The following is a 19624-nucleotide window of genomic DNA, read 5'->3' on the forward strand; positions in this document are numbered from 1 at the left end:
ATGTCGAGTAAAAACTCCAAAAGAGTATATTTCCCTGAGTTTCATGGCGTCATCACTGATTTTGGCATATCAAAGTTTACCGTCAGTTATATTAACCCTCGAGCGGTTATTCTTGAACCTATCAGGCCAAAGCTTGTATTATAATAAATCCTGGCAGCATAGGGAGAATACAGCTATAAATTTCAAAATTAGCTCAACACTCTAGGCTTTCTCAGTGTTTTTGAAGTGGAATACTATCATAATCTTTTCCATGACCGTATCCGCCGTCTCTTAGTATTGCACAGACTTGGTATCACGCATGGTGATATATAAGATAATCATTTCAGACTACCAGGTGACTTTCACGATATAATCTTATATAACTTTTTTTATTTATACACTTTCTCTCCAGTCACACCTTACCTGATCAATTTTCGCCCACCACGTGCTTTGAAGGATATATCAGACAGTGAACAGGACATGGTTAAGCAACAGGTCTATAAACGGTAGGTAACACCAGGCAATTGTTATTGGCAGGATTCTTATTACACCCCTGGAATGACCAGTGGGACTGTTAGTTAGTAAGGCTTTACACTCAGCTTAGAACGACAAATAGATGTTGGGTATGGCCTAACCGCTTAATTGTGACCTGGGAATATGTGCGACTAACTGGTCCCGAAAGGTCGGTTCATAGAGCACAGATTAAGCATTGATAGGGTTATTTAACGGGAAATCGCTAGATCAATAGCCTGTGGGGTGGGCTAACAGTAGTCAACGGTAGTTACTCCTACTAATGTACCAGGATGGATGACGTCAGTTCTACCGTAGCTCCCCCAACCAGATCCCGCATCTTCTACCACTTCGATCATCAACCATCCGCCGTCAACAGTCCCCAGCATCATGAATGGCCTACACTGCCCCCCTGAGTGCTTCTCTCCCGGCAACCATTGAAGTTTCCCCGGGCGCAACCCGGAGCAGGCGCACGTGGGGGGTTCTTGGCAAGAGCCTTCTGGAGCCCCACACAAACTCGCTGCCGATCCTCAATCGAGTCGGTCTCTCAAAACTCTGTCGCTCTTCTCACCGGAGACAGTTCGAATTCACCAGAAAGAAATCCCCCCGTCTCGCTGCATCCCCGCACTGTCATCTCCAACGCACTCGGTCTTTCCCGTCGTCGGAGCTGTCATTTGCGAAGCCTCCATGCACGTCACTGGCTGATCACGTGCGGGACTGAAAACGGCCGGAGAGAAGAGATCCGCCTGCAGCTCGGAGTTTGGGACGCAGAATCGCGGAGGACCGACCGCGGTCGCCAAAACATCGCGAGAATCCGCCAATATGACATCGCGTGACAGCTCGAGCGAATCGGCTGACTCGCAGTGGTCTCATCAAGACCCGCCCGAGCCAAAGAAAGAGCCCAAGTCCGGTCTGGGGACGAGGATCAAGAATGGCTGGGCCCGGCTGGAGTTGGATTTACCGACCGTGATATTGATGATGAAGTGAGTACTCTTACCTACAACAGTGCAAGTAAATTGGAACTAATATTCTGGCAGAGGCGCGGTTCCGCCAACGATCGCCTTAGCCGCGTAAGATGAACTTATCAATCTGTTGAGGATCCGATTCCTCAGTCATGGAAATCTACTAACGTCCACAAGATATCAAGCCGACTCCTTTGCATCGCACTTTAACACGGTCGGATACCTCGTGGCCATCGTTTCGGTGCTGGGTTTTGCCATCATGCCTCGCGCCAAGTTCATTCAAATGATGGTCCTCGATGTCTTGGCAGTCTGCACGGCTTCCGCCGTGGCTCTGTTGATGATGTATTCGAGCGTTAAGGCCCGCGAGCATACGGATCCGTCCTCGATCCCCAGCTCTGGCTCTAGCTCAATCGCGACGAACGGGAGTGGTGGCATCACTGCGACTCCGTACAATTCGTCGGCCTCGGCGGTTAGCGGCGTCTGGTTGTTTTTCGAGATTTACCTTGTGCACTCGTTCCGTGCCAAGTACCAGCAATTCCAGTTTCCCGTGATTATCTTCTCGATTGTGGCCAATGTGACTTTCGTGTACGCTCCACGGCTGCCGACCATGGCCGCCTCCATTAGTATGGTGAAGAAGCTACTTGAGGCGTGTCTCACCGGATTGGCCTTCTCTACGGGCACATGTCTCTTTGTATTCCCAATGACGTCTAGAAAAGTAGTCTTCAAGGAAATGGCAGGCTACATCGGGGGTCTACGTGCGGCTCTCAATGCGCACACGGATTATTTTGGCACGCTGGAACGGGACGATATGTTTGGACGCGCGGAGACTTATGACTCTCACGTGGAAAAGATCACAGAGAAGGGCAAGGTGTACAGCCCCGAAGCCGAAGCCATTCGGGCGGCGGTTCGAAAGCTTACCGACCTCCATGCCAAACTCCATGCGGATCTGACGTTTGCAAAGCGTGAGATGGCGATCGGAAATCTGGGCCCCGACGATCTGCAGGCGATTTTTAGGCATCTGCGGCAGATCATGATTCCGATTGTCGGACTCAGCTTCGTCGTCGATATCTTTCAACGCCTGTCGGATTATAACAAGTGGAACCAGCCTATCGATCCTATGGGAGCAGAACCACCGGACATGATTCGCCATCGGGTTGTGCAGGAGTGGAACGATATTATGAGAGCGGTTCATGATCCGTTCGAATCGTTGATTCACACAATTGACGAGGGTCTCCAACACGCTCTGTTTACGCTTAAATTAGCCAATCCACCCAAGAAACCCGCCACAAACTCAGCGGACGGCTCTGCAGACGTGGAAGCTGGCGTTGGTCCAGGAGACAAACAATTTGCCGCTCATTTTGAACGAAAACTGCGCGAGTTCAAGGTGGCCAAGAAAATTGCTTTGAGAACCTGGAGCGAAGAAAAGGGGATCAAGCTGCCTGCTGATTTTTTCGAGCGCCCGTCATCTGCACACATAAACGTGGATGATGTTCCCAAGGATGAGTATGGAATCGGTCGTGACCGAAGTAGGCGCCAACTTTATCTGTTCCTTTATGTAGGTTTTGCTCGACTTTGGAAGAGAGCTCTGCAACCCGCTAATGTCCTTGACAGATGGAACAATTGCTCAATTCAGCTGGTCATGTCGTACTGGAGTTCGTCCGTTTCGCAGATGAGAGGGTTGAGAGTGGCAAGCTCTCCCGGAAACATCTGATTATCCCTGGCTGGAAGCGCGTGCGAAAGTGGGTACTCAGCGTATTCAAGGCGGACGATTCCCACGAAGATGACAATATGGGTGACATGCACACCCAGAACAACATTCTGCAGCTCGGAGAGGCCTATAAGCACCGGCGGGATCCAGAGCATCTCCCGTCAGATACCGCTTTCCAAAAGTTCGGAGACAAAATCAGAGTTATTCCTTCGCTCCTGCGTTCATCCGAGTCCGCATATGGTTTCCGAGTAGCCTGTGCTACCATGACCATTGCGGTGGTCGCCTTCATTCATGACACGCAGACCTTCTTCATCAAGCAGCGCTTTGTGTGGGCCATGGTCATGGTGAACCTCAGCATGTCTCCCACCTCTGGTCAAAGTATCTTTGGCTTCGTCCTTCGGATTTTTGGGACCGTTTTGGCCATGATACTCAGTTTTCTCTGCTGGTTCATACCTGGCACAAAAACGCCCGGTATCATTGTTTTCTTCTTCATCTTCGTATCCATCATGTTCTACATTCCGATCAAGATGTTCCGGTTCCGTATTATCGGCATCATCACCATCATATCCACGTCTATGATCGTTGGATACGAGCTCCAGGTCCGTAAGGTCGGCGAGCATGTTGCAACGTCCAATGGACAGCCCTACTACCCCATCCACCTTCTTGCGCCTTATCGACTGGCGACCGTTACCGGCGGTATTGCAGTTTCGTTCTTTTGGACCTTCTTCCCGTATCCCATCTCGGAACACTCCGTCCTGCGTCAGAGCTTAGGAGCATCGCTTTATCTTCTGGCCAATTATTATTCGATCATCCACGAGACAGTCAATGCTCGCATGCGCGGCGATGAGGGTGATATCGCTTTGAAGACGTCGGCCGGACGTCGGCTTTTGAAGGCCCGTAATAAGGTCTTTTCCAAGCAGATGCTCATGTTGACTGGTCTGAGAACCTATTCCGAGTTTTTGAAATGGGAAGTCCCGATTGGTGGCCGCTTTCCCAAGAAGCAATATGATTCTATCATATCGTGTATCGAAAGGTATGTCGTCCATTTCTCCGTACTGCGTTGGCGTCGTCCCGCTAACCTCTAGCAGCATAATCAGCTATTTGAGTCTTTTGGGGTACGCCTCGGACACTCTCCTACAACTGGGCGATGATGGTGATGACAGCAACACTGTCTGGATTCACGATTTCCGGAGACTGGTGGCCAGTGCGCGTATAACGACCCATGAGATCACTTCGGTGCTGTGCCTTCTATCAGCCAGTATTACCAACCGACAACCTCTACCACCGTACCTGAAGACACCTCGGCCGTATAGCTTCTCCAAGAGACTAGAAGCGCTTGACAAAGACATTCTCAGTCTGCGGCATATTGCAGAGCCTGGATTCGCGACTTTTGCCGTGCTTCAGATTTCGACGCGCTGCATTGTGGGTGATGTAGATAGACTTATGCGGTGAGTGATATTGTTCTTTCTGTCTGGAGCATCCCTGACTTACTGGCTTTAGGGATGTTAAAACCCTCGTCGGAGAACTCGACTTTTCCTTCCATGCAGTCAGCACAGCGCAGAGCGTCAAGTCCTCGGCTGATGTGTCGCGGCTGTCGAGAGCGACCGATCGCGATAAATTAGAATAGCCCGCGGATGGCAATAATATGTAGTATATGTATATACCAACCGTATACAATACAAGGCAAAGCCCAATGGGCCAATGTTCATATCAGACTGCATCTGTAGAGTGGCAGATGGAGAACAGCTGACCGGATTGCCGACAACCCCGCTCCTTCGTCACGTCATCTCTTTTCTTTTCTTTTCTTCTCCTTTTCCCCTTCGTCCTCATCCCATTTTCTTGCATTCCCCATATTGAAAGAACCAGGTCGCAAGATGCAGGAATACCATCTCGACGCCTCCATTCTCGCGCACGCCGCCACGAAAACAGTCATCATCACCGGCGCAGCCAATGGCATCGGCGCCGCAACAGCCACATTGTTCAACAAGCACAGTGCCAATGTAGTCATTGCTGACTTGGAGTCATGTCGCGAGAAGGCCGAATCGCTAATCCAGTCTCTCGCTCATCCCGACCGCGCAGTCTTCATCCCAGCCGACATTCTGAACTGGACCGACATGACCACGCTATTCAATAAGGCTGCGCAGAAGTTCGGGCCCGTCCATATCGTAATCGCTAATGCAGGGACTATGGAATCTCGTCCGGCCCTAGATCTGAACGATGTCGACGACGAGGGAAATCTGAAAGAATCAACCGAGGCATTCAAAGTGATTGACATCAACCTGAAAGGGACATTGAACAGTACCTCTACCCCCCACCCAGCTCTCCCTCATCACATCCATCCCTGGAAGATTGACTAATCACGGGAGAGAAAGCCCTTCGCCTCGCAATGCATCACATGAAATCCAATAAAACACCCGGCTCGGTCGTGCTATTAGCCTCCACATCTGGCTATTTCGGTGGCACGGGAGTCGCAGCCTACGTGGCCTCCAAGCACGGCGTCATCGGTCTCCTTCGGGCATCTCAGCAGACGGCACAAAAGTACGGGATCCGAGTCAATGCCGTCGCGCCTTTCTTCACCCCGACGCAGATCACGGCTGGGTTCGCGCAGAGGTGGAAAGAGGCTGGCTTGGATGCGAACACGCCGGGGGCTGTGGCGGGGGCGATTGCGAATCTTGCCGTGGATCAGGAAAGGAGAGGGGAGTGTATACTTGTAAGTGCACTCTGTTTCCAGCCATTCTGTGGAAATATTGTGACTGGTTTAAGGGTTATGTGAACAAGCAGAAAGACAAGCGGACTGACCAGCTCAGGTCGCAGGAAAATATCTCCGACATCTAGAGTCCACCAGAACGCGACTTCTTCCCGACTGGTTGGGACAGGACGTAGCTGAGTTCATGGGCCGGGCGATGCAGTTCTTCGTGGAGATCGGTGGGTATGTTTTACCGCAATGGCGCGGCTGAATCACAGATCGGACCTGACCCGACTATTTATTGTGCTGATCACCTATCAATATTAAAATGTGTCACTTCCCCTGAGGCAGATCTAGCGGTGATCCTCCACATTCGATATTCGACAGTCAACTCCAATACGCAATCTGACACAGCATATCCGCAACACCGCCACTTATGCAAGGGGAGACCGTGATGATCCACGTCATTCATTACTCTACTAGTCCAAGCTATTTCCTGCGGTCCGCATAACTTTCGACCTACGTTCACATTCCAGCAACTCCCTGGGCCAATTGTTTCCCAGGAAAATCAAACGATGATACAGAATGGAATGTACCGACTCCGCCAACACCCAAAACCGGGGTGATGACGACTTCCCCCGGGTGATTTCTTCAACTCTAAGATTCATATCCAGACGGCTCCGCGGGCTCCCTAACGTGCGGCGCAGTCTCACCCGCATGTGAGTAGGTCGCAAGCGACCCAGCACTACGGAAGGCCCCCTTTTTTGGCATCAATAGCTTCGCCATCATCCCTTGCGCTGCGGAATCCCCTCGTACACTCTAGTGGCTTGTATCCATATAGCTAAAAACCCTTTGCTTCACGAAAGTGACAGGTATATTTAGCTTGCTACAGAATGGATGTGCCATTTCAGACCTCTTCCAACTTTTTCATTAAATTCACCGATGCTGTACAACCGGATTAAACCGCACCCGCCCTGCCCTGTCCTGCCCTACGCCATTCGACCTTATTTATGACGCCGCATTATCCAGCTTCGCACCCTGTTATGGTATTCATATCGCATTCAAGATTAACGTGAACCGAATGAAATGGGTAGAGGAATAGAATTAGTCGAGGTCGTCGCTGCAAAAGCTGGCAATGGCGACCAAGCCGGTTCCAAGACGGCACCTCACACGAGCATCCAGTGCCTCGGCGACGACCATAATGGCATTAATAGCCCGCACGCCACATCGTTTCCCAACGCCAACGGTCCGGATCTAGAAGACTGTCATGAGAAAAAGCAGGGTGGGAAAGTGGGCTGGAAGCCGGGCGTTCCAGAATGCCTCTTTATGACTTGTATTTGCATCTTAGTGATGATGGATGCGTTTAACGCCATGGTGGTCATTCCGCTGGTTCCTGTATGTCCTCGAATGCAGCCCGGGCAGAGCAAAAACCGGGAGGCGAACGACAGCCACTAACATGAATATTTTCTTTCCGGACAGGATTTGGCCAATAGTCTAGGACAGCCCCTCGAAAATGCCCTATGGATCAATACTTCCTACTTCCTCGCCAATGCGGCAAGCCAAACCATCTCGTCCATGTTGGCCGAGGTATTCGGACACGGGCCAGTTCTTCTCTCCGCGGTGGTTCTCGCAACAATCGGAACGGGTGTCTGCGGTGGATCGTTGAACTTGGCAGGTTTAATCGCCGGTCGATCACTCCAGGGAACAGGTGGCGGCGGGATTTTGGCTGCTTCGTTCCTGATTATCTCGAACCTGATACCCAAGTATCATCAGCTGGAGTTTTCGAATTACGTTTTTCGCGCGCAGGTGACGGGCTCGATCCTTGGTGCCATTCTGGGTGGACTTTTTGGTGACTATGCAACAACGATATGGCTGTTCTATTCCAGTTTCGTCTTCTGTGCACTAGGCATGCTGGTCGTCCCTTTTGCCGTGGACCTGCGAGGATGCGGACAGGGAAAGACCGGCTATATATGCAAACTGCGCCGGACTGACTGGCTGGGTACCCTGCTCATCCTGCTCGGCGTCGGATGTCTATTAATTGGAATCAGTTGGGGTGGCACTCGCTTTTCATGGGATGCGGCAGCCACATTGGTGCCGATATGCGTGGGCATAAGCCTACTTCTCGTCTTGGTCGTCTACGAGCGGTTCTGGACAGTGCATCCATTTTTCAGCTCTGCCATGTTCAAATCGCTCTCCACGACCATGATACACATAAGTGGGTTTATCCACGGAATCATCGTACGTCTCCCTCAACCCAAGCCTCCATTCTACAACCCAATGAACACGGCTAACCAACCCGACAGATATCAAGCCACCTCCACTTTCTCCCCCTCTACCTCACCTTCGTCAAATACCTCCCCCACGCCCTCACCGGTCTAGGCCTCGTAGCCATTGTCGCACTCGCCCTCCCGTTCCTCATCCTCCTCCAAAAACTACGTTTCCTCTCTCACCAACCAAACCTTAACCCCTGGATCCTCCGCCTAGGCTGGACCCTCGCCACCATCTCTACCGGATGTCTCATAATCCTGGACTTCCACACCCCCACGCCCGCCTGGATCATCCTCTTCCTCATCTGCGGCCTCTCCCACGCGCTCCTCACCCCCTCTTTCATCCGCTGCATGTTCACCCGCCCCTTCGACCCCGACAGCGACTCCGACTCCGACTCCGACACAGATCCCGTCCCGAAGGGATACTCCAAGCGCAAGATCCCGCCGGTATTACTACACTCGATCCTAAGGACATGGGGGATGTGCATAGCCATTCCCATTAGCGGGACGATCATGCTCAACCAGCTGTTTTGGGACGTGGAGCGGCGGTTCCCGTTTCCCGGGGAGATCTCGTATTTGGTTGAGTTTGGGGCGTTGATGCCGGGCGGGGAGAGGGATGATTACGTCGATGGGTTTAGGGTTCTTTGGCCAGTTTGTACGGGTGTTGCGGCGTTGGGGGCTGTTTTGGGTGGTGTTTGGGGGAGGGTGAGGTAGTATTTCTTTTTTGTTTTCTGTTTTGTTGCCGGATGTTTAGTGCGTGGATTGTGGATTTAGATTGATGTTTGTGGGTTCTATCAATGTGGAGGGCTTTTATCCTTCTCATTATGAATGAATATTATATTTCGAGGCAGTACATTTAGCTATTTTGTGGTAGATACTACGTAGCAGGTGAATGTGGTGTCTGCTGCTGTCACGGCTCACCTCGGTGAATACCTTTATAGATGACCTTCTGTATGCCTAAGTCTTTTTCTCTTCAACTGTTCATTTATCAAGCTGCAACGTTTTGTCTGTCTTTATCCCTTTTTCCTCATCGTCTCTAGCGCCAGCCCATTTTAAGCCGGTGACCATTGATATATTCAACGGTCTTTTTCTTCTTCCATGGGAACAAATTCGCTAAAATTGGATCGTCTGCTTCAGTTTCGTGGTCAATTCCCGCAACTTAGGCTGGAATTCAAGGGTTAAAGACAATCCACGCGTTCATTGCATGATATGTGGTGCTAACTATGTACACCTGTCTCTCCTGATTATTCTGCAGATCTGAAGGCAACGAGGCAGTCAGGCAGTCAGGCAGTCAGGCAGGGACGAGAGAGGCAGAAAGGTAGCAAGGCAGTAAGGCATCCAGCCATCATTAAGGCCTGTGCTCCACCCCATCGGGTTAGCGCCCGTCGCCGCCTTCGGAAGGCACCGCCGTCTCTCTTCATTCTTCCTTGATTCTTCCTGTTGGCAACACTACGTTTGATATTGTGGATTCAATCTGACATTTGTCATTCATCTGTCTCTACTAGCATCGTAAAAATCTCACGAAGGATACGATAGCTCTCCACAGAACCCACTTTCCTTGTATTTCTCATGACGATTACGATTGTTCACCCCCAAAATGCATACCACCCCAAGGTCAATCGCAGGACCAAACATAGCTCAATATGCATGTACAAGTCATCATGACCTTGTGAGCTGAAGACCCTCTATACTATAGCTACCAAACAATTTCTAATCTCTTAGCAATGATTGGGGCCCCAATCGAGAGCAGACAAGTCGAGTCGTGACGTAGAGAATGTGGCTCCGGAAACGGACACCACATACCTGCATGTATGCATACCCGTCCGGGTTCATCAGCCAGCCACCCCAATACCTCCTCACCGTATACATGGTGCTTACATATATATATCTTCTAATTGCACACTCTTTACTTCCCATGCTTTTCATCATTATCCAGAACGATCTACCATTCTGCCAACATGTCTCCTCCCGCTGCAATCTCTCCACCGTCGGGGCCAAGCCCCAATCCCAAGGATGATATTTTCAACGAGCCCGATTGGAACAAGGTTCATAGTCATCGCATTGGCCTGCGGAACAAAGATGATCGGTTCCCCGGTCTCACGCACGACGGGGATGACCCGCGATGGGAACTGGAGGCATTGTCGGAGAAGGAAGTGGCGGAGTTGCAGGCGAAGAAGGCGAAAGGTGAACTGCTCACCGTGCGGGATTTTATGCAGGATCAGCGGGTAAGTTGTTTCTTTGGACTTGGAAGGGAAGAGAAGCTAAATGAATCTCGAATAGGATTTTCATATAACTCGACCTGATGTGCACCCTCAGAGCTGGAGATATGTGCTCCATACGACGGAAGACTTCATCAAATATGAAGAGGACTGGCCAATAAACAAGAAGGATTCACAGAAGCAGAATGGGGAAGCAAATGGCACCCAGGCAAATGGCGCCAACGGGGCTGCGGGCAGCAAGTACACACCCGAGGAGGAGTTGTTCCTGAAGAGTCTCCAGGAGGAAGAAAGGTACTTCCGCAACTTAAAAATCAACGATGGAAAGGGCGTCTCCCCGGTGAAAGATGCGCCGATGCCTACAGATGTCGACGATCAGGACAAACTAACGCCTGACAATTGGGTTCCTCGGTCGGACCAACTGATTCGCCAAACGGGTGCACATCCTCTCAACGCAGAGCCCAATCTAGCAGAGCTTCTGGGCGAAGGCCTCATTACCCCCAGTCGTCTCCACTACGTGCGCAGCCATGGTCCCGTGCCGCATCTGTTGTGGGAAAATCATCAGCTCGAGATATCGGCAGGAAAGTCTCTGACCCTATATATGGACGATTTGGTGGATAAGTTCCAGAGCATTAACATCCCCATTTTGCTGGCTTGCGATGGTAATCGTCGAAAGGAAGTCAATTGGGTCAAGCAAAGTATGGGATTTAATTGGGGCGCCGGGGCTGTCAGCTGCGCATACTGGAAGGGTGTTCTTTTGCGCGACGTGTTGATCATGGCGGAGATCGACCAGTTGATGGCGGATTACCCGAATCAACGTCTTTATGTCAACTTCCAAGGATCGGAGACCTTGCCCGAGGGCAAATACGAGACCTCTATCCCTTTGGATCATATCATGGACCCTAACAACGATGTTTTGCTGGCTTATGGGATGAACGATAACCCATTACCTGCTGACCATGGGTACCCAGTCCGACTCATCGTTCCCGGGTTTGTCGGCGGTCGCTGCGTCAAATGGCTGCAAAGCATCTGGGTGACAGACCAGGAAAATGACAGTCACTATCATATATACGATAACCGTGTCGTTCCCAGCTTTGTGGAGGATAGAGACTCGGACTTTGGCAAAGCCATGTACAATCATCCAAGCACAGCGTGTATGGAGCAGATGCTAAACTCAGTCATTGCGAGGCCCGATCATGGCGAGAAAATTGATCTTTCTGGTGCCAAGAAGGGCGGGACATATCGAGTACAGGGATACGCGTATAACGGCGGTGGGAACGAGATCCAGCGCGTTGAGATTAGCTTGGATGGAGGGAAAAGTTGGCTATACTGTACACGCCAGGTGAGTTAGGATGAGATGTTCCCAGCATTGCAACGCGCCATACTGACGATTGATTGACAGTATCCGGATGCCCCCTTGCGACATGGACGGAAGTTTTGGACGTGGCTGCACTGGCATAAAGACCTCCCTATCACCGATCTGCTTCCAGCGGAAAGTATTACTGTCCGATGCTGGGATGCCAACAAAAACACACAGCCGGAGAACATCCGGTGGAATCTTGAGGGGTGAGTTGACCGCTCTTTCTGCTCAACGTATCATAAGCTTACTGGCCACAGAATGATGAACAATGCCCAGTTTGTGGTGAAATCGGAAATTGTCCAAGATCCGGATACCAATAAATCTGTGCTCCAATTCCGCCATCCGACCAACGCAGCAGGCGATGGCGGATGGATGACGCGCTCTCGCGAGAATCAGATCCATGACTGGGAGCAAGAGGGCGATGTTCCAACCACTCAATACGGTCGCGAGGAAATAGAAAAGCACTCGACGGAGGAGGATTGTTGGCTCGTCATCAATAACAAAGTGTACGATGCGACCCCCGTTCTCGGTTGGCATCCAGGGGGTAAAGCTGCCATTTTGGCACACGCCGGGCGAGTACATTTAGAGACTACGGAACAATTCGAGTCCATCCATGACGCCAAAGCGCACGATGCTCTGAAAGGTTTGTCATGACTGCTCCAGCACGCGGGTTTTGCTAATTGCCTGCCAGAACACCTCATAGGCGTGGTCTCGAAGAACACGCAGGACTGGATGAAGCAGCAAGCGGAAGAGGAAGCAAGGAAAGAAGCCGAGAATCCTCCGGATCCCGACATAGCTCTGAAACGCCACAAGTACGGAACTTTGCCCCTAATTACAGACCACCAACTAACATCTGCCAGGTGGATACAAGGCAAACTCCTAGGAAAAACCAAACTTTCGGATGACACAAACCGGTACAAGTTCTCCTTGCCGGATGGTAAGAAGCTCGGTCTAGAGAGTGGACAGCATGTTCAAGTCGGATTCCATTTCGAAGATAAATTGGTCTTCCGGTCCTACACGCCTGTCAGGCCGGTGTTAGAGGAAGATGAAGACGGCACATTTGACCTTGTCGTCAAAATCTACAAGCCCGACCTGCAACAGCCAGGCGGCACGATGAGCAACATCCTCGATTGTTTGCGCGAGCACGAAGAGATTGACATCGCCGGGCCGACCGGCGAGATCCGCTATCAAGGCAATGGCGATTTCTTGATCGATGACACAAAGTACCATTTTGATCGCATTCAGTTGATACTGGGAGGTTCTGGAATCACACCCGGTTATCAGATCATTGCGCATATCTTGTCCTCTCCGAGTGATAAGACGCAGATCAAGGTTTTAGATGCCAACAAGACCGAAAACGACATTTTGTTGTACGATGAGTTGACCAAGTTCGAGAAAGACCATCCGGATCAGCTTCAGGTTTATCATGTCCTCTCTAGGCCGGACAGCGATTGGACCGGGCTAAAAGGGCATGTCGACGCGGATAAGCTTCATAAGTATGCATTTCCCCCTGATGACAAGACCGTCGCCCTACTATGTGGGCCATCTACCTTGGTCACGGCAGTCGATACGGCATTGGAGGAATGGGGATATAACAAGGACAAGAACGTGTTTGGATTTTAGATCAAGTTATGAGACATCTCTTCGTTATATACAACCCAAGATCAGTCTTTTTTTTAATTCCGTTCCAACAACGTTCTTCTTCCATGTTATACATGGCTTTCCCTTTATCTTCCCAATCCATTTATAGAAGATCATCAATTCCTCCTCTCCTTCTTTCGCTTGAACCTTTCCCGTTTCACATAGCCTGAGGCAACAATATCGACAAAAGGTTGGTGACATCTTTTTTGAGTTTTTAATGTTCAGCCAGCTGTATCCGATGTATACATTTTGATGGGGACATATTTGCAGCTCACTGCTTCCGCAATGTTCTGGTGGCATTTGCCATAACCGGGCATAGCATATCACCCCGAAGCACAACACTCCTCTCTCAAGCGCAACGCAAACCTTTACGGTCAAATGTACGGTTTCCGTCACTCCATGCAATTTCTGCTTCAGATGGAACTCCTTCCATGGGATATAGTTCTCAAATGGCGACCAGACCGCATCCTCCCCTTCAGGCTTGAGCCCTTCGAGAACACATTCTCTGGGCACATAGCAGGAACGGATCTGCTTCACGAGACGCCTCGCCTCTCGATATGAGATCGACCACTCCCGACAGATGCTCACCAGCCCGGGAGTCTCGCAGTAGGGCATCAAGTCCTCTTCTTTCCCCTCTTCTTCTTCTTTTTTTTCTTTACCTGTCCTCCGCCATTCCTTCTTGATCCTTGCAAACTCCCCGCGCGGATGCATCGTATAGCACTGCGTACAGTACTTCCACCGCTGATTCTCGAGGTACTGCAAAATTTCATACGGCGAGGGAGCCCCGTCATTCTCGATCGCCAGTATATCTTCCCACTTTCTCGGAATTCTGAAGCACGGCTTCTCTGCCAATCGCGTCCTTAGCTTGCGGTACATCGCGCAGCACGAGATAGCGAGAACTGCAAGCCCAAGGGGCGGCAGATTCTCTGCGATCATGTCGATCAGTTCCTGCGGGAGGCGTACGAGATCACTGTGTTGGATGTTGTGGTGTTTGGAGGCGTTGAGGGCTTCAGCTTTTGCGGTGGCTGCAGCGGCTTCGGGTTCGGGGTTAAGGCCTTCGAGATGGGCTTTGGAGGATCCGGGGAGGAGGTTTTGGAGGGTGGATTTTGCTCTTTGGAGCGTGGTTGTTACGCTGGAGGGCATTTTGGATGGATTGGTTTTTAGTTCTGGAGTTGGTTTTGATCTGTGATGTGATGTGGTGATGGAAGTTCAGATTGACTTGAAGAATGGATAAGGGAGCCGTTTGACAGACCGTTGGAGAGGGCTTATGGCCGTTGATGTAGTCGAGCAGAGTCGTCGAAGTCTGGATCTCGCTTCATCATGACCGTATTGGTGGTTGAAAGTAGGTTTACGCGGAGATGAATCCGTTTGGCTCGGATCTCTTGGTGTATGGAACAGATACTACCTTGACACCCTCGTGTTGTGTTGGAAAGAAGTGGCTGACGAACATGACATCAGCGAATTGGCCATGACCAGCTAGATTGCGGTTTTTAGGTGAATTTTCTTGATCATTGACATTAAATGCATGGATGTCTGATTCTTTCTTTCTTTCTTTTCCCACTTCTTTCCCCATTCCTTCGCATTCTCTTCTTTGATCCCTTCAAATCGCGCAAAAACGAGCCAGCCTGTCGTAGTATTTCCAAGAGGACATTAAAAGCCTCAAACCCGGATCTCAAAACCGAGCTCTCACTCTCCTTCGGAACTTCCGCCCGACAGCCAACACCAAATGCTCGACTCCAATGAATCACACTCGGAAAGCACCCCCGAGCCCAGCCATCCATCGCTGCTCCATATTCCCTCACAACGAAGCTTCCATCCGCCCATTCGCGATTCGATATTAGATTTTTAATCTCGGAGGCTGCACAGGAGTCGCACGGTCGTCGATTAATATACTCCGTATAAATATGGAAAGGCTGCAAGATTTGATTATGGGTGGGTTCGAAGTGAGACATCGACTAGTTTAATTAGCCTCTAATCCTGCCTAACCGTGGCATGCCGGCAGTGGCATGTTGGATGGGGTCGGACTGCGGGATTCAATCGGCCGTGGCGCTGCATTCATGTGGATATAGCATGGAGCTTACTTTACGGAGTAGGAAGGAGAGCTAAAATGATGGTTGAGAGGTTAATCTATCGATAGGAGTTGAGGGGGTTCTAGAAGGCGGTTGGTTGAGGTGCACTCCGTAGAGGATGGGTAGTGCAGGTTTTTTTTCTTTGCGGGTTTTCTCCTATTGAGGGGTTTTTTTCGGAGTAGAATAAACTATCTTCGCTGTTGAAAGGGAATTCTTCCCATCCATTCGAACTCAAATTGACCACGACCTCTACTCCATACAACAGTGTATATCTCAAGCCACATTGCCACTTCAACTGTCTCAGTATCATGCCACAGCCACTACTCCATACGAGTCTATCCCCTGAGCATTATCCTACAATCAAACCTCCAGCTATGGAGTGCAGCCTAACTCGACGGACCCAAGTCAGTCGTACCGGGCCCCCGCATGGCGCCGCCGGTCTCCAGCACGCAGCGCAATCTTAGACAGTGGCACAGCAGCCCGCTGAATAAGCTTTCTCGCAAGCAAGCTTAAGTCTAGTTGCGAGCTAGTCGTGTGGCAATTAAAATAAATTAACGTCATTTCCTTGGAAGAGCCTAGAGACGGGATATTTGACAGGTTAGATTCGTGGGAAGTTGCCGTGTTGGGCGATGCGATGACCTTGAGATTTGAAGCCGAGGATTACTGCTATGTAGGGGCTGGACTAAAATGCTAGATAATTGGTAATTGATCGTTTCTCTCGGTTATTCTTGTCTGAGTGTTTGGAGTATTTTCACTGACGAAAGGCCGGAAGTCCGCGGAGGTATCAGCCGGATGTAGTTTCATGTTCTGGAAGCATGCACTGGAGCATATACTGGAGCATGCATGGAGCAAACGGAGCATGATATGATCTGAGATTTTTATATCCAAAGACCGAGTCGGTGGGCCGGTGGATCGGACTATCACCGTTCCTGGCTCGCGGGGGTCCACTTCACCACGATCTTAAATAGGGTTAAAAGTTTTCATTCTCGCGTTCACCGTATGGGTTACCCCTTTAGTCGAGTCTTTACTCTGAGGGGAGCTAGGATTTAACATGAACAGAGAAATTAAGACAAGAAATACACGCCAAGAGAAGATAGGGAAGGTCATGAGGGCGGCATCTTGAGCACACCCCGTAATTCTATAATAATCCGGACTGTCAGCATCCCTATAATACTATAATATATTATTATCGCTCCAATTTCGGCAGTTGTCCGGCCAGTCGCCAATACGGAGCAATTGCTTTTACGGTGAAGCCGTCAGCATCAGGACGGGGGAAGACTATTCCCGGCCTCAAACTAACAGCCCTTGTGAAACGCCGTAAATCTCCCGAGTGACTCCACCGTCCACCTCGTCATTAACGGAATGGATCTACGGGTTCGTGAACGCCGCAATGAGAAACGTGGTTGTGCCTGTTCCCCTCCACCGGAGTTCTCGCTGGACCTGGCAATGGGCCTCCCTCTAGTCTCGGTGGACTGGAAACGGCGCGGTTTTACTCTGGGGCACTGGTCTGTTCTCGCCGCCTGCTATGGCTTGTTTCACTGCAATCTTCCCGGACCCCAATTTATTCTGCAATCCGGATTATTGGACCATGAGATAGCGGTGATGGTGTGTTTGGCTCCATGTTTGTTTCCCAGGGGGAAGGGGGTGTCTAGCCTTGCAAGGATTTTTACTCCTCTCTCTCTCTGGGGATTCTATACATATAAAGACCGGACTTCGCTGCCCTCCTGTGGCGTTTTTCTTCCCAACCAAATCATTCATTCTTTCTTTTTTTTCTCTCTTTATTTTAATTGATACCTTTATTGAATTTCCTTTCTTTTGTCTCAGTCATTCTCTCCATCATGAAGTACACTGCGCTTGCCAGCGCGGCGGCTGCTGCATTCGCCAGCACTGCTGCTGCCATCGGCGTCTCCGGCGCCGCTGAGGGATTCGCCAAGGGAGTGACTGGAGGTGGAAGTGCCACCCCCGTCTATCCCAACTCGATCGATGAGCTGGTCTCATACCTCGGCGACAGCTCGCCCCGTGTCGTTGTCCTGTCCAAGACGTACGAATCCTAGTCCTTCGGTGATACATCTCGCTCGCTCATGGTTGATGCTGCGTCTGACTCGGCGTTGACGGCGAGCGAGATCTATATCCCCTTGTTTACCGGCTCTAACTTTTGTATAGCTTCGACTTCCGTGGCACCGAGGGAACTACCTCCGAGACCGGTTGTGCCCCCTGGGGTACTGGCTCCGGCTGCCAGCTGGCCATCAACAAGGACAACTGGTGCAACAACTACGAGTCCAGCGCCCCTTCGGTCTCTGTCTCCTAGTATGTTCTCCGGCCTCATATCGCAGACTTCTTGCTGATTCTCCTCAGTGACAATGCCGGTTCGCTCGGTATCACCGTCGCCTCCGACAAGACCATCATCGGTGAAGGAAACAAAGGTGTGATCATGGGTAAGGGTCTGCGTGTTGTCAGCGGTGCTAGCAACATCATTATGCAGTGAGTATATCATGGGTTCTGCTTGTGTGTATATCCCTAATCATGTATAGGAACATCGCTGTTACCGACATCAACCCTCAGTACGTCTGGGGTGGTGATGCCATCACCGTCAACGACGCCGATCTCGTCTGGATCGACCACGTCACCGTATGTTGCCATCCACCTATCACCAATCCATGATTTTAACCAGAACAGACTGCCCGTATCGGTCGCCAGCACATCGTCCTCGGAACCCAGGCCGACAACCGTATCACCATCTCCAACTCCTTCATCAACGGCGAGTCCGACTGGTCCGCTACCTGCGACGGTTACCACTACTGGGGCATCTACCTCGACGGCTCCAACGACATGGTCACCATGAAGGGCAACTACATCTACCACACCTCCGGCCGTTCCCCCAAGATCCAGGGCAACACCATCCTGCACGCCGTACGTCCCATCCTCATCCTTTCTGCTACAATTCACTAACACCATCTAGGTCAACAACTACTGGCACGACAACTCCGGCCACGCCTTCGAGATCGGTGAGGGTGGCTACGTCCTTGCCGAGGGTAACGTTTTCCAGAACATCAACGTTGTCGCCGAGGACCCCATCAACGGCGCCCTCTTCACCTCCCCCGACGCCGGCACCAACGCCGTCTGCTCGTCCTACCTCGGCCGCGCCTGCGAGATCAACGGATTCGGCAGCTCCGGCACCTTCAGCCAGGCCGACGAGGACTTCCTCAGCAACTTCAAGGGCAAGAACATTGCTTCGGCCGAGGCCTACGGCAACGTTGCCTCCAGCGTTACTTCCAACGCTGGCCAGGGCCATCTGTAAGCGGTTCAGGGTCGCTTTCTTTGGCCGATTCAGGGGAACGTTCCCGGCGGACGGGATCCAGGTCCTTCATGGATGCGTGAGATTGTTTGAGACTCTCTCTTTTTATATATAACTTGTACCTATTGCATATGTTCCTAGTGGATATCAGTCTAATTTGGTTCAATGAAACCCTGGGTGGTTCATTTAATATCTTGCTTCAATCGACTTGTAGTACTCTAGCAGTCACGAGAAATCGTAGCCTGACTCTTTCTCCTTACTCTCTTCAGTCTGCAGGAGCAACGATCTGCAAACCTCCCTGGGATCAGGATCATCTGGACATGTTCGCAACACAGACCAAGATCTGCCGATCTTTAATCTACCTGAAAGAGTCAACCGTGCAGAATTGTCAAGGCAGTCGTTCACCTTACGAAACGTCCCGAAACGGTCGCAAATCCTGAATCCCCATCGATCCTTCTAGCCCAGGGCCTTCAACTTCTTAGGTAACTGTTCACACGATCTGGTGGAATAAGGTTTGCAGCTGTGCTCCGTAGGTCTAGATGGAGGTCCACTGTCGGGGCTACATTCGGTTCAGGTCCCCGCGTCTCGGGTTTGTTTCATGGGGTTTTATGATCTCAGAGGGTGAATACAGTTAGAATTGGGCGAGACGGTGCTGTGAAATCATGAGATAAACAATGCTAGAATCCGCTACAGACAGGGGTTGTTGATGAACCACCGGATTCGGATCAGATCCATTTTTTTGTCCAATTCGGCAATTCAGGCCACAAGGCATCAACACCCGAATAGGCTAGCGCAGTGGAATGCCTTTTTGCCGACCGGATGCCTCAGGCGGAAGGCTTCACATGACGGCAACGGATCGGATACTCGGTTCCGTTGCCCCTTTGGGAGGCAGGCCTGACCGAGTCATGATGTAATGCCTGGGTTGGAGTAA

The 19624-nt window shown here is 50.9% G+C and overlaps 7 protein-coding genes across 7 annotated transcripts; 6 read left to right on the plus strand and 1 right to left on the minus strand.

Moving 5' to 3' along the window:
- Positions 1-905, plus strand: P170DRAFT_426061 (uncharacterized protein; the record flags this gene model as incomplete). Its single annotated transcript, XM_024847686.1, has 5 exons — positions 1-81; positions 193-301; positions 392-485; positions 596-661; positions 782-905. 5 exons carry the CDS (start codon positions 1-3, stop codon positions 903-905), a joined length of 474 nt encoding a protein of 157 aa, XP_024704384.1.
- Positions 906-1311: 406 nt separating this feature from the next.
- Positions 1312-4786, plus strand: P170DRAFT_426062 (MFS transporter; the record flags this gene model as incomplete). The annotated part of the gene is made up of 6 exons (XM_024847687.1): positions 1312-1472; positions 1527-1559; positions 1629-3006; positions 3063-4192; positions 4257-4607; positions 4660-4786. 6 exons carry the CDS (start codon positions 1312-1314, stop codon positions 4784-4786), a joined length of 3180 nt encoding a protein of 1059 aa, XP_024704385.1.
- Positions 4787-5033: 247 nt separating this feature from the next.
- Positions 5034-6116, plus strand: P170DRAFT_358372 (dehydrogenase with different specificitie; the record flags this gene model as incomplete). The annotated part of the gene is made up of 3 exons (XM_024844285.1): positions 5034-5457; positions 5532-5869; positions 5967-6116. The coding sequence occupies 3 exons, from the start codon at positions 5034-5036 to the stop codon at positions 6114-6116; spliced, it is 912 nt and encodes a 303-aa protein (XP_024704386.1).
- An 815-nt stretch (positions 6117-6931) lies between these two features.
- On the plus strand, positions 6932-8826 carry P170DRAFT_426064 (MFS general substrate transporter; the record flags this gene model as incomplete). The annotated part of the gene is made up of 3 exons (XM_024847688.1): positions 6932-7240; positions 7325-8083; positions 8149-8826. The coding sequence occupies 3 exons, from the start codon at positions 6932-6934 to the stop codon at positions 8824-8826; spliced, it is 1746 nt and encodes a 581-aa protein (XP_024704387.1).
- An 870-nt stretch (positions 8827-9696) lies between these two features.
- Positions 9697-13389, plus strand: P170DRAFT_383687 (putative nitrate reductase). Its single transcript, XM_024845650.1, has 7 exons — positions 9697-9781; positions 9835-10337; positions 10393-11670; positions 11731-11894; positions 11946-12331; positions 12380-12500; positions 12549-13389. The coding sequence occupies exons 2-7, from the start codon at positions 10071-10073 to the stop codon at positions 13309-13311; spliced, it is 2979 nt and encodes a 992-aa protein (XP_024704388.1). The 5' UTR covers positions 9697-9781; positions 9835-10070; the 3' UTR covers positions 13312-13389.
- Positions 13390-13550: 161 nt separating this feature from the next.
- On the minus strand, positions 13551-14472 carry P170DRAFT_494775 (uncharacterized protein; the record flags this gene model as incomplete). Its single annotated transcript, XM_024854075.1, has 2 exons — positions 13551-13558; positions 13605-14472. The coding sequence occupies 2 exons, from the start codon at positions 14470-14472 to the stop codon at positions 13551-13553; spliced, it is 876 nt and encodes a 291-aa protein (XP_024704389.1).
- A 2764-nt stretch (positions 14473-17236) lies between these two features.
- P170DRAFT_383689 (polysaccharide lyase family 1 protein) lies at positions 17237-18861 on the plus strand (the record flags this gene model as incomplete). Its single annotated transcript, XM_024845651.1, has 6 exons — positions 17237-17439; positions 17562-17705; positions 17754-17879; positions 17930-18026; positions 18075-18308; positions 18358-18861. The coding sequence occupies 6 exons, from the start codon at positions 17237-17239 to the stop codon at positions 18694-18696; spliced, it is 1143 nt and encodes a 380-aa protein (XP_024704390.1). The 3' UTR covers positions 18697-18861.
- Between the last annotated feature and the right edge of the window lie 763 nt (positions 18862-19624).

Source organism: Aspergillus steynii (genome assembly GCF_002849105.1).
Source record: "Aspergillus steynii IBT 23096 chromosome Unknown P170scaffold_4, whole genome shotgun sequence".
Lineage (NCBI taxonomy): Eukaryota > Fungi > Ascomycota > Eurotiomycetes > Eurotiales > Aspergillaceae > Aspergillus > Aspergillus steynii.

Bases quoted from the DNA above. Each gene is read 5' to 3' on its own strand.
- P170DRAFT_383687 (XM_024845650.1), top strand. From the start codon at position 10,071: ATGTCTCCTCCCGCTGCAATCTCTCCACCGTCGGGGCCAAGCCCCAAT. The intron at 10,338-10,392 runs GTAAGTTGTTTC...AATCTCGAATAG, and splicing joins ATTTTATGCAGGATCAGCGG to GATTTTCATATAACTCGACC. The intron at 11,895-11,945 runs GTGAGTTGACCG...TACTGGCCACAG, and splicing joins ATCCGGTGGAATCTTGAGGG to AATGATGAACAATGCCCAGT.